The 13,008-nt window shown below is 45.6% G+C and overlaps 1 protein-coding gene across 2 annotated transcripts; it reads left to right on the top strand.

Annotated features, from left to right (window-relative positions):
• The first annotated feature begins 2,480 nt into the window (after positions 1 to 2,480).
• On the top strand, positions 2,481 to 12,573 carry LOC110319301 (zinc finger protein 175-like). 2 transcript variants are annotated; one of them, XM_021194794.1, is made up of 5 exons: positions 2,481 to 2,603; positions 5,023 to 5,215; positions 6,283 to 6,409; positions 6,846 to 6,938; positions 10,677 to 12,572. In XM_021194794.1, exons 2-5 carry the CDS (start codon positions 5,144 to 5,146, stop codon positions 12,206 to 12,208), a joined length of 1,824 nt encoding a protein of 607 aa, XP_021050453.1. In that variant the 5' UTR covers positions 2,481 to 2,603; positions 5,023 to 5,143; the 3' UTR covers positions 12,209 to 12,572. The 2 variants fall into 2 exon arrangements, with proteins under 2 accessions (XP_021050453.1, XP_021050461.1); XM_021194802.2 differs by lacking the exon at positions 5,023 to 5,215 and having other exon boundaries at positions 10,677 to 12,573.
• Positions 12,574 to 13,008: the final 435 nt, after the last annotated feature.

Here is a 13,008-nt window from a genome sequence, read left to right on the forward strand (position 1 = left end):
TATTCTAAGAGGCATCCCAAGAGGGAAATGAGAGGGTATGGCTGACACTGTCCCCATGGATGAGAAGGGGCCTGGGGGTGGGTTGCAGCAGCCTGTAGTCAAGGGTGTGCTCAGAACTCAGTGAGGACCAAACAAGGTCTCTTGAATTAAAAAGCCAGTTAGGGTCACACATTTCCTTAATCCCCATACTTGGTATGCCTCTGCAGGAGGAAAGTAACTGACTTCAAGGCCTCAGTGAGGTACACAGTGAGTTTTTTTTTTTTTTTTTGGTCAGCTTGTGATGCAGAACGTCACTATGACAAAACAACAACAGAAGGAGGGGTAGGCTCACCGAATGAATAAAGGTCCTGGTTCCCATGCTTGTCTGTAGCTCTTCTAATCCAGGAGGAAAGGGAAGTGCTGTGTCAGAAGAGGTAAGGTGCCCTGGGTCTAAAAGCATAAGCAGCCCGAACTAGCCAGAACCCCTTCACTCTGCAGAAGACACTAGGAAATGAAAATATTTCTGGAGGCTCATGAGATGGGAAGGCACATTAGACAGAAGGGGTCGTTGTCATTTTTCATTTGGCTGCAGTAGATTGCCCCCCCCACCCCCGCTTTTCTACTTGGTACCCCTGAGCCAAACTATGGGAACAAAGCCTCATTTGCCACAACTCATAAAACAGCAGGTATAGTAATGCCTCTGGCATACAGCTGGAAAGAGTGTTTGGAAAATCAGCTAATAGCTGGCTGATTCTTCATCATACTTATGGCCTGCCAGGTAGGGGCTGAGGACTTGATGAGCCAGCCTCATTCTGCATCAGATCCCAATGCCAGTGACCAACACCTGCATCCTCATTTTACTAATGGGATCTTTTGTTTGTTTGTTTGTTTGTTTTTTGTTTTTTCGAGACAGGGTTTCTCTGTATAGCCCTGGCTGTCCTGGAACTCACTCTGTAGACCAGGCGCTGGCCTCAAACTCAGAAATTCACCTGCCTCTGCCTCCCGAGTGCTGGGATTAAAGGCGTGTGTCACCACCCCCGGCACTAATGGGATCTTACCTAATACTTTTCTGTTGCCAGAATTTACAAGTGGGAGGAAAGAGTTGGACGTTCCTGGACTTTGTCTGTTCTGCAGTGTCTATATGGTGACCTTCACGTAGGGCTTTCAGCTTGTCGTGGGCAAATGTTGGGTGAGTGGTAATAGGATCCTTGACTTTGCAGGGCTTTCTGATATCTTTCAGACCCTTGAATCAGGCCAAGTCATTCACTCTGTAGATCGCCCCCGCACGCCGCCCCCGCACACCGCCCCCCCGCACACCGCCCCCGCACACCGCCCCCGCATGCTGCTGCTTGGCCTCTCCCCATCCTTGTTTTCCTCCTTGCCAGCCAGTTCAACACTGTTTCTATTATGCACTGGTTTCTGTTGCTGCTATTGTTGTTGTTTGCTTATTTATTCCTGTTTTGTTTCGTTTTTAAATTCTACCTGTGAGAATAGATGCTTTTCCTCAGGGAACCGTGACATGTTCCAAGGATGTGTTAATCCTGAGATTCGTCAGAGAAAAACCAATTCCAGCTTTTGGGCCAAATTTAAAGCAAGCTTTATTAAATATTAAACACTGACCAAAAAAATGGACTTAGGTCAGAACCATTCCCTGAAATTTCCCAGTCTCTAGCCACGTGTTACAGGCATTTATAAGAACAAACCTATAGGCCACTGTACCTTGCCATGAGGTTGATTTTTTCCAAGAACTACAATTCCCAGCATTCCAGGAAGTTACCGGTCCCTGGGTAGGTGGGGCTTACAGGTTAATTTTTAGTTTTACAAATGGTGTACAAGAAGGCTCATTTCAGATTTTTAATGTTCCATATGGCTTCACTTCCCATTTCCCAATAACTCTTCCTAGTTTTGAAGTTTTAGAAAACTAGAAGAAAACAGTCTTAAGTCCGTGTGAAAATACGTAGACAATTTTTAGGAATATGCAATATATCCGTCTCTCTCTCTCTCTCTCTCTTTTTTTTTTTTTTTTTTTTTTTTTGATTTTTCCAGGCAGGGTTTCTCTGTACAGCCCTGGCTGTCCTGGAACTCACTCTGTAGACCAGGCTGGCCTCGAACTCAGAAATCCGCCTGCCTCCCGAGATATCCGTCTCTTAAATTCGTGTCTATCTAAGGAGCCTCAGACTTTTTAGTCTGTGACATTCCACATGATCTATGGAAGTACAGAAGTAAAGTACGCATAATTGAAATATGGACATAGCCACGACAATATGGGGGTGGGGCGTGGCGCGTGGATGCTGGTGGTGGCAGAGTGTACACCGTTATAATTATTGGCAAAGAGCGCAACACAACTTTGGTGCTTGCAAGCTACAGGGGCTACGGGCAATATCGACTTCCCCCGGAAAAGTGGCTGAGGTGAAGTTCATTTTAACTGGAAGTGTCCTAGAGCGTCGACTTCCGCTTAGATCTTCACGTGGTTCGTTGCTATCGTTACCAGGACGCCGCGGGAGTTTGGATTCTGAGCACTGGGGAATCCTCTGCGTCCACCGGGCGTGCCGCGTGCAGACCTCTCTAAAGTGCCGCGCTAGGTGAGCGGCGGCGCAGGAAGGATGCTATGCTGCTGAGCGCTGGTCTGTGTTGAGTGATGACTGAGGCAGCTGCAGGGGGTGCCGTGGTGGAACTGGGGTGGGCGTCCTGTGGAAGTCGGGAGAGCAGGGTCGAGGGTGGCGTTGGAGCCGGCTACTGTGAGCCTGGGACTGGTGAGTCTGTGAGGGCGACCGTGCTGCGTGCATGACTGGGAGAGTTTGCTTTAGACCGTGACTGGCTGGAGTCCGGGTCAGACACTGGCATGCGAGAGGCGAAAAAGTGAGTAAAGATGGAAAATGAGTGTATTCGTGGTATTGACTTACACTTGGTCTATGCAAGCCTGAGAAATGTCAGAATTGATAGAAGGGATGGAACGATCTTCAAGCTCGCAGCTGTGGGCTCGAGCCCGCACAGCTGGGAGAGGAGCTTTTGTTCAGGTGCCGGGGACCTGAACAGCCTTCGGGCCATTTCCTTAATATTTCTCATAGGGGAGCTGGTGCTGAGAAAGAAAAAAATTTGAAGCTTTCTAATTACTGGAATGAATATTGGAGTCCTTGAAGGTATGTGGGTGAGTCCGTGATGGCCTTGGGACCCCTATGGACATGGCAAGGGGTTGTGATTGGCAATTGAGCAGGGTGGTGCTGTAAACAAGTTTTAGGGCAAGTACTTGGTCTCCTCCAGCCCCGACAGGTTGGCCATGGCCCAGTACCCTTATTGAAAAGACTAGCTGATCATGGTGAAAAGCAGAGAGGAGGGGAAGGTCAAGTTTACCGACCACCCTGGCCTCCACTTTCTAGGATCCAGCTAGTACTATCTCCTAAGACAATGGGGGAGGAGACACCACACCCTGCCAGACAGCTTTGTTATGTAAACTTCTTGACCGGCAGTCCGTAATCTCTATGTCTCCATGACTGACTGGGGTTACTTCTTCTCCTGTGGCTAATTTGAACTTTCCCAAGCAGAAGTTTAGACCAAAGAGGTTTACTTAAGTAGACCAGGCTGGCCTCAAACTTGGCAGTCATCCTCCTGCTTCTGCTTCCTGAGTGCTGGACTACAGGAGTGTGTGGTGTAACTTGAAGTTCTAAGAAAATGTAAAGCTTTTTTTTTTTTTCTTTTTTCTTTTTTCTTTCTTTTTTCTTTTTTCTTTTTTCTTTTTGTCTGTTGCTTAATTGACTGAGTAGTCAGGGGACACAGGTATATGGGATCCTATCCTTCCGAGTTCATTCTTACGTTTTCTCAACAAAAACCCCGGTAGTTTCACCTCTACATTTTATTATTCCCTGTTTATTTTAAAGCTAGTAGATGTATGACCTTGTCAAGAATGCAGATTGCTATTGGGCAAACTTGGCTGTTAGTCATTTTCTACTCTGAGTATTTAAGGGGTTGTTTGGGGGTGTGTGTGGTGGAATGGGGGATGGGCAGCAGACACTAACAGTGGTCTATTTTTATCTGACTGTAGCTGGTGCTAAGCTGATTCAAGTTGTCTTTAGGAATGTATAGTGTGGCTCTAAGTAACCGAAACTTAATATACTGGCTTTGCCTGGGTGCCTTTTGAGAACACATGCTGTTAGTTTTTGTTTTCAACTCTTACTCATGTGATGTATGTGCCTGTTTGGCGAATGTGGGTGCATGTGGCAGCCAAAGGCTTCAGTTCCTCCTGGGGCTTAATTGCGGGTGGTTGTGAGCCACTGGTGTGAGTGCTGGAATCACCTTTATTCAGACTTGTAAAATAGCAAGCATAGACTCAGCATGGGCTAAAATGGGACATTTTTACAAACACACACACACACACACACACAAATGTTGGACAGGACAAAGGAAGGAGCAGCTGTTGTTATTCTCCATAGAACATAGCAGCTTAAACTGTAAATGAGATGCTCCTAGTAGATTAGAACATCATTAAACAGAAAGTATTCTTTTTTTTTTTTAGATTTATTTATTTATTATATGTAAGTACACTGTAGCTGACTTCAGACACTCCAGAAGAGGGCATCAGATCTTGTTACAGATGGTTGTGAGCCACCATGTGGTTGCTGGGATTTGAACTCAGGACCTTTGGAAGAGCAGTTGGTGCTTTTACCCGCTGAGCCATCTCACCAGCCCGTCTTTTTTTTTTTTTTTTTTTTTTGAGACAGGGTTTCTCTATGTAGCCCTGGCTGCCCTGGAACTCACTCTGTAGACCAGGCCTGCCTCTGCCTACCAAATGCTGGGACTAAAGGCGTGCGCTTTGAGTTCAAGGCCAGCCTGGTCTACAGAATGAGTTCCAGGACAGCCAGGGCTACACATAAAACAAGCAAACAAACAAACAAAAAAGAAAGAGTTGGGCTTTTTCTTAACCATGTCTACTACTCATCAGTATGTCTATAATACCTGTCAGGTAGGGACCCTCAAAACTTCATGTACAAAGGTTGGCTGAGTGTCCCACAGTCACTGACTCTCCAGGACTTTCTGGTGTCTTCGTAGATTCCTGAGTCAGGCCAAGTCATTCATGCCGCTGACTTTCTAGCACAACCAAGCTGAGTTCTGCCTGTCAGCTCTACGCAAAGACTCCGCATGCTCACCCGAATCCTGAGGAAATCGAGACATGGCTGCTGACATGAATTTCTGTCCGAAGCCCCAGAGACTGGGAGCAGAGGAGCAGGATGGGCCATGTGAGGTGAGGAGAGGTGACTTTGGTTCCGTTTTCTAGAACTAGAGTGGAGACATTGGAAGTATCAGGCCGTGAGTTCCGCTCCTGGGACGGACAGCTGAAATCCCCGCCTCTCCTTACCTTCTGGTGACGCGTTGTTCATCGTGCTGCCTCTTGGGTTTGGGTTTTTCTCTCTCTGCCCATTTCTGACTCCCTGGAGAGTCCTGTTTCTGTTCCACCCAGACAGAGAGGACCAGTCAAAGAGGTAGGTGCATCCAAGTTTAGCTTGCGGAACCAGAGAGTATTTTGACTTACTATTTGGAGCACAGATGAGGGGTGGCCTCCGTAGGCATGAAGACTTTGGGCAGCTGTGTCACTGACATCTCCACCATAGTTGGTGATTTGTGAAAGCTGTAACCCTAGAATTGCCCCACACCCAGTTGTGTCCAGCTGATGGGTTTTTATTACTTCTGGAAGGGGTCTTTGGACCTTCCAAGAGAGCCCTCTGTTGCTCTCTAAATTCACTGTGGATTTCTCTACCTCTCTGCCTTCACACTCCTTTTTTTTTTTTTTTTTTTTCCTTCTGGAGAACAGTGTTCTATCAAAGTTTGAGCATCTCCGTTACAGTTTAAGCTGCTGTGCTGTGTGACAACTGCTCCTCAATTTGTCCCTCCCAACATTTTCTCTGTGTATATTTGTAAAATGTTCCTTTGTAGCCCACAGTGAGTCTTTACATTTGCTGTTTTACCAGTCTGAGTTTTTTACAGCACTGAGGCTCATGCTATAACATTGAGCCCCAGGAACCTCGCACCACTCAAGTCAAGTATATTGTAGCTTAATAGCTGTCAGCTTGCATAATTTTAGTGGAGAAATTCTGTCCTCCTTGGGAGTGGGAGCGGGTGAGACAAAGTATACAGTACATGGCAGGATACTTGTTTATATATTTTTTTATGTCTGAACATAAAATGTAAAATCAGTATTTTTGTGGTGAGTTTAATGGTATGACTGGGGGTGGGGGTGGGGAGATCACTAAAAACACATGTCTGCTTACTGTATCTTTCAAGGAATAGTTTACAGTGAGTATATTGTTACAGAGATGGATGTCCTTTGAGGATGTGACTGTGGACTTCAGCCAGGAGGAGTGGCAGCAGCTGGACCCTTCCCAGAGAAGCCTGTACCAGGAGGTGATGCTGGAGATCTACAGCCACCTCTTGGCAGTGGGTGAGCATGGCTGGCCGGGAATCCAGGATGGGCCTCCTATTCTTTTTGCAGAATGTGGCAGACTGTCAGAAGTCTGTCATGATTTCTTACTTGTTCTTGTTCACTCCTGTTGGGCACCTTTTAAATGCCACTTTAAAAAAATTTTTATTTATTATATGTAAGTACACTGTAGCTGTCTTCAGACACCCCAGAAGAGAGCATCAGATCTCATTATGGATGGTTGTGAGCCACCATGTGGTTGCTGGGATTTGAACTCATGACCTGCAGAAGAGCAGTCAGTGCTCTTAACCACTGAGCCATTTCTCCAGCCCTAAATGTCACTTTTTGTACAGCACTTGATGTTGAATTATTGCTTAGCCTATGCAGAGTTCTCTGGATACCCTTTAAAGCCCGAGAAGATAGATGCACACCAATCCACTATCCTTCTAATCCACAGGGTATCCCAGGCCAGAGGTCAGCCTCAAGATGAAGAAAGTTAAGGACGCACCGATAGGGAAGGTTGACTTCCCGCATCAGAGGTGTGGTCAAGGTGAGCAGCTATTGGCGGGTGGAGGTAGATAGCAGAGAGGTGTAAGCAGCTACTGACTTATTCATCCCTCAGCAGTGGGCGCCTACATTGCCCCCCACCCCATCCCCAGTTTTTATAGTAAACACTGTACTCCATTTTGTCATGAGTATGTAATAGGGACAGAAAGGCGGTTACTGGGTAATATCCAGTAACTTAAGCCTGCTTAAGTTTACTTCTGATGGTCTGCACAAATTCACAGCCTATGCTTAGAAATCATGAAACAGAAATCACACATAGATTTCTGCTTGTATGTCTTAGTTGTCAACAGTTGACATCAACTTTTCAATATACTGCTTTTGTAATGAGTAAAAGTTTCCCTCTAGTATATTTTTGTTCTTGAGATTGTGTGTGTGTGTGTGTGTGTGTGTGTGTGTGTGTGTTTTGGAAGAGGCCCAAAGAGTACTAGAGTTAGAGGTGGTGATGAGGGGGCTGGTGAGATGGCTCAGCGGGTAAGAGCACCCAACTGCTCTTCCAAAGGTGCAGAGTTCAAATCCCAGCAACCACATGGTGGCTCACAACCATCCTTAACAAGATCTGACGCCCTCTTCTGGAGAGTCCGAAGACAGCTACAGTGTACTTACATATAATAAATAAATAAATAAATCTTAAAAAAAAAAAAAAAAAGAGGTGGTGATGAGCACCGATGTGGGTGAAGGAAACTGAACTTGGGTCCTCTGGAGGACAGCTGACACTCTTAACCACTGAGCTATCTCTCTAGGCCTTTCTGTGATATCTTTTCCTAATTATTTAGAGCATCTCATTATATCCATTATATAACTAGATTTTTCTATGTATATGTTATTTTTGTATGGTTTATCATTTTGTGGTCTTCTAATTCTTTCACTCCATTTATTTATCTCTTCCTGAGTGTCCTTTTTCATCCTGGATCTTCTTTGTGCCCTCCTAATTGTGGCACCACTGTATTCCTGTTTAATAGGTTCCTGTATCATTGTCTCTTACCACCTTATGTCTCTATTTCTCTGTGTAAGCACAGGACACTCACCCCTGTGGATATCTGAGAACTATTTATAGAGTCAGTTCTCTCCGAGAGGTCAAACTCAGGTCATCGGGCTTGATGGCAAGCCCCTGTACCCAACAAGCTACCCTGTGGGCCCAGCCATACTTTCTTATAAGAACCGCCCTTTGGAGCCATTCTGTTCGGATCTCTTAGCTGGTTTTGTCAATCTGAAGCGATGTCGAGACATCTGGAAAAAGTCTTAATGAGGGATTGTCCTCATTAGGCTGGTCTGTGGCGGTGTCTCTGGGGAACGGTACTGATTGCCTTAATTGACCTGGGAAGACCCAGCTGTGTGGGTAGCGCTGTTCTGCCATCAGGTCACAGATTGTGCGGAGTACAGAGATCAACTGAGCAATAGAGAGGCTTGGGTTCAGTCTTCCTCTCCCCTTCCCTGTGATGTGACCAGTTGCTTCAGTTTCCCACCACCTAAAACTCCCGGAGCTGATGGACCCTAACCTAGGTAATCTAAAATAAGCCCTTTCTCCCCTGAATGGCTTGTGTTGGGGTGTCTTATCACAGCAACAGAGATGAAACCAGACGGGCCTTGCATCCAGACTGTGACGACGTGTGTGTTAGCATCTGCAGTCTCTGTGTGTGGTAACCCTGCTACCAGATCTAGCTGTTGAGAGGACTAGTCCTGTGGATTCCTTAGTCATGAGACATGAGAAACTGGGGTCATCTTCATCCAAGTTAGAAAGTGTTTTTCATGTGAGAAACTTTGGTTTCTTGGTGTTTCTCGATTCTTGAGTTTATTCATATTTCCTTCTCGTATTTATTTTCTAGTATTCCAGCTTATGTGACTATTTCTTAATTCCACTGAAATCAGTACAAACCAATTCCCTATATCCTTATTTAAACTTTTTGTTTGTAATGATATTTGTGGGCCCCACTTAGGAACTTGGGTTAATATTCTGTAGACAGTTTCTCTTACAGCAAACATGTCTATTTCTTTCCCTTCTCCCTGATGATTTGATGCAAATATTCAATTTTTTCGTATGATGTAGAATTCATCGGTTCTTTCAGTGGTCGTCTCTTACCAATTTGTGAATAAACGTCCCTGGGTACTTTCCCTCACTTGTGCTCTGAGCCACGGTTGTAGGTCGCCGCTAATGTCTGCTCTGCTGCTCTTCCCCATGGCATACAACCTGCCAATTAGATTGTCTTCTCTCTGCTTGTTGTTGCTGCTGTTGTTGTTTCGTCAGAGGTAAGCCTTGTGAAAAGCGGTTTCAGCAAAGAAAGAATTCTATGTATTCAATTCCTAAAGATAGGCAGAAGATCCTGTTTTCTCCTGTTTTAGAAAATTTTTCAGTGTCTGCTAAAGTAAATGGAAGGAAACAGATTGAGGTGGACAGTGTGGAATAGCGGCGGTGCCTGTGTGTGTGCTGAGTGTTTAAGGAAAGGCTGTTTGAGATGGAGCCATCTGCAGGAGGATGTGGGGAGTGACTGCTCTCGGGGTTCATATGTGGTAGCATCGCCCTCAGTCCGAGGTGACATGCGCGCACATGGAGTGGTTTACTCCATAAAGTAATTTTGAATTGGAATAAAAGACCAAACCAAGCAAGCTTAGTTGAGTTAGAGCAGTAGATCTCAACCTCCCTGACGCTTTGACCCTTTTTTAATTCCTTATGCTGTGGTGACTCCCAACCTCAAAATTATTTTCATTGCTACTTCATAACTATAATTTTGCTACTGTTATAAATTATAATATAAATATCTGATACACAGAGTATCTGATATGCAACCGCTATGAAAGGGTCATTTGACACTTCTCCACACCCCACAAGGGGTTGCAACCCACACAGATTGAGTACCACTGAGTTAGAGGATATGAGTAAATGTTTAGAGTTAGGAGTGATTGACCATTTTTATGTTGATGTTGTTGAGCTCTATTAGAGTTATATGTATGAGTGTTTTTGCCTCAATGGATGCCCGTGTACCCCTATGTGTTCCTGGTGAGCCATAAGAGAGTCTTGAATCCCCTGGAATTGAAGTTCCAGATGGTTGTGAGTGGTCATGTGGGTGCTGGGAATCTCACACAATGCATGAGTAAACAAATGTACACATGTGAACACATACACAAACACAATAGGTAGACAAATAAGACACACACAAATAAAAACTTGGGAGTGTAAAGATTAGGAGCAAAGGCTTGCAGAGCATGGTGAAAGTCTGGAGTCAATCCTTCCAAACAGAGGGAAATTAAAAAAATGTAGCAACATCAAGACGGGTGAGAAAATGGCTTATATCTCTTTCCTTTGACTTTGGCTGCCGGTTGACTGTGCCCAGTGATAGCCATGTCTGTTGTCTCCCTTACTTATTTGTCCATCTATATTTATAGCACTTGACCTCTTGCATAAATAGGTTGTCTTTCACCAAAACCAATTTACCAACAAATCTTGGCCACACTGACAGAGGCCTCTGTCCTCATGAGGAGAGCAAGGCGTATAGGTGTGGGTACACTGTGGGGTGACTGAGGGTTCAGTGAGTTTATGAATCCACTGCAGAGAAAGTTGCTGTATTACAGAAGTGTGCAGCATACTATCAGGGCCATGATAGCATCTCTCACCATTATCACCATCGTCAGAGTCATTTCTACCTGATGCAGATTTCTCTGTGTCTAGACGCTGGTTCCTCCTCCGCCACGCTCACCATGTCCATTCCTTCATCTCTTTTCTCAACAGGGGAGGCAGAGCACGACTCGCCGCACCGAATGTGTGTGAGAGCCGCATTTCCAAATGATGTGTCCAGAGAAATCAGTAGAGGTGGTTCATACTGTTCCCTTATCGAGGAACCGTGGCAGGGTGGTGACCCTAAAAAGACAGACCCGCAAAACCAGATCCCACCCTGTGCTTTCTTCAGCCGGAAAACACTAATCACAGACAATCGTGGTGGGTGTGAAGCAGCGGGGGGGTCCACTCCTTTAGGCCCCCACCTCATTTCTACACAAAAGGGATCTCTGAGATGTTGCCCAGGTGAAAAGACGTCGCAGTCTCACCTTCAGGCAGATGGTGACCATCAAAGCAGTGCCACAAACCAGCCTGACGGCATTGTTGACTCTTGTCAGTCCTTCACACAAGGCTTTCCCGCTGCTGTGTGTCCAGGTCACAGCACAGGAGAGGAAGCATGCAGAGGTGACCAGTGTGCACCTGTTCTCAGCGCTCAGCAACCATTTATGCAGCATGGACTTCTTTCTCAGGACAAGCCAGTTGAATATACCAAATACATGCAGTTCTTCCCTGCCAGGCCAGCTTTGCGTCAGCAGCAGACAACTCACACTCTAGAGACACGCTTTACCTGCCACATATGCGGGAAAGCCTTCCTTCAGAAAGCTGAGTTGAGTTTTCATCCAGGAACGAACAGAGGAGAGACACATCATGAATGTCCTGACTGTCAGAAATCACTTGTCAGTATATCCAGCCTGCAGACGCGTCAGGAAACTCACGCAAAGGAGAAACCTTACAGATGCCATGACTGTGGTAAGTCATTCAGTTATGCATCCCACCTAAAGGTCCATCTTCGAATACACACAGGTGAGAGGCCTTACGTGTGTTCTGACTGTGGGAAGGCCTTTAGCCAAAAGTCAGCCCTCACCACGCATCGGAGAATTCACACCGGGGAGAAGCCTTACACATGCAACCATTGCAGAAAATTGTTTGTTTATGCATCAGATCTGAAGAAGCATAATCGGTTTCACACAGGGGAGAAGCCCTATGAGTGCAGAGATTGTGGGAAGTTATTCAGTAATAAATCGCACCTGCCTGCGCACTATCGCATTCACACCGGTGAGAAGCCTTACAAATGCCACGACTGTGGGAAGTCATTCAGGAAAAAGTCCCACCTTAAAGTGCATAACCGGACACACACCGGTGAGAAGCCTTATGTATGCCCTGACTGCGGGAGGGCCTTCAGCCACAGTTCAGTTCTCAGCATACATCAAAGAATTCACACTGGGGAGAGGCCTTACCTATGCAGCGACTGTGGGAAGGCCATGGCTTCTAAAGCCCAGCTGAATGAGCACCGAAGGATCCACACGGGGGAGAAACCCTATGTGTGCAGTGACTGTGGGAAAGCTTTCAGTGGCAGGTCTTCCTTACAAGCCCATCGGAGAACTCACAGCGAAAAGCCATTTGTCTGTCACACATGTGGGAAGGGCTTCCTGCGCAAGTCACAGTTGTCATCTCACCAACAAGCTCAACATGGTGAGAACCCTTAGGAGTGCCGTGCATGTTGTGTGTAGTTGTTCGGTCAGACGTATCAGCTGAAGGAACATCATCCAACTGAAGAAGAAAATGACCTTGCCTGGGAGAGTTTTCAACAGCGGAAGGCTCTCGTCTTTCATTCTCTGCAGAGAAACCTGAGGTGGGTTTTGAATGCAGAAAGTCCTCCAGACACAAGTCAGATTTCAGAAGACCCAGTAGACCTGACACTATAGATGCTTGGTCCTGTGAAAGGCTTTACCACAAAGTCAATTCCTCATCCATCTTTTAAAATAAAGAGACCTAATTAGAGCTATGCATTGCTTATTTTAAATACACAAATTATTATACCCGAGGAAAAGAATAAAGAATTTGTAAGAAGTACAAATAGCCACATTCATGCGTTGCTGTCAGCCTGGGTGCCCGTGTCTGTGGGTTGTGTACTATGAGAACCTTTCTTGAGAAAATAAGTATCTACCCCTCCCCCCCCCCCCAGTATTCCACAAAAGAGTGTTGGAGGATTTACATCAGTGAAGGGTTTGAAGTAACCTTGTAACATCTGTTTTTGTCTTTTAAATATTTCCTCCCCAGAGTCTGTCTTTCATCACTCAAACTAAACTACTTTGAGTGAGCCCCCCCCCCCCCCCAGTATTCCACAAAAGTNCACAGTCAACTCTGACTTGATTATTTTGAATTCACTTATGCTTCAGGATCTTAACAAGATGTCTTTCACAAGAGACCTTCCTTATTTTGTATCTTTTAAATATTTCCTCCCCAGAGTCTGTCTTTCATCACTCAAACTAAACTACTTTGAGTG

This window comes from Mus pahari, chromosome 1 (genome assembly GCF_900095145.1).
Source record: "Mus pahari chromosome 1, PAHARI_EIJ_v1.1, whole genome shotgun sequence".
NCBI classification, from domain to species: domain Eukaryota; kingdom Metazoa; phylum Chordata; class Mammalia; order Rodentia; family Muridae; genus Mus; species Mus pahari.

Bases quoted from the DNA above. Each gene is read 5' to 3' on its own strand.
- LOC110319301 (XM_021194794.1), top strand. From the start codon at position 5,144: ATGGCTGCTGACATGAATTTCTGTCCGAAGCCCCAGAGACTGGGAGCA. The intron at 5,216-6,282 runs GTGAGGAGAGGT...ATATTGTTACAG, and splicing joins AGCAGGATGGGCCATGTGAG to AGATGGATGTCCTTTGAGGA. The intron at 6,410-6,845 runs GTGAGCATGGCT...TCTAATCCACAG, and splicing joins CAGCCACCTCTTGGCAGTGG to GGTATCCCAGGCCAGAGGTC.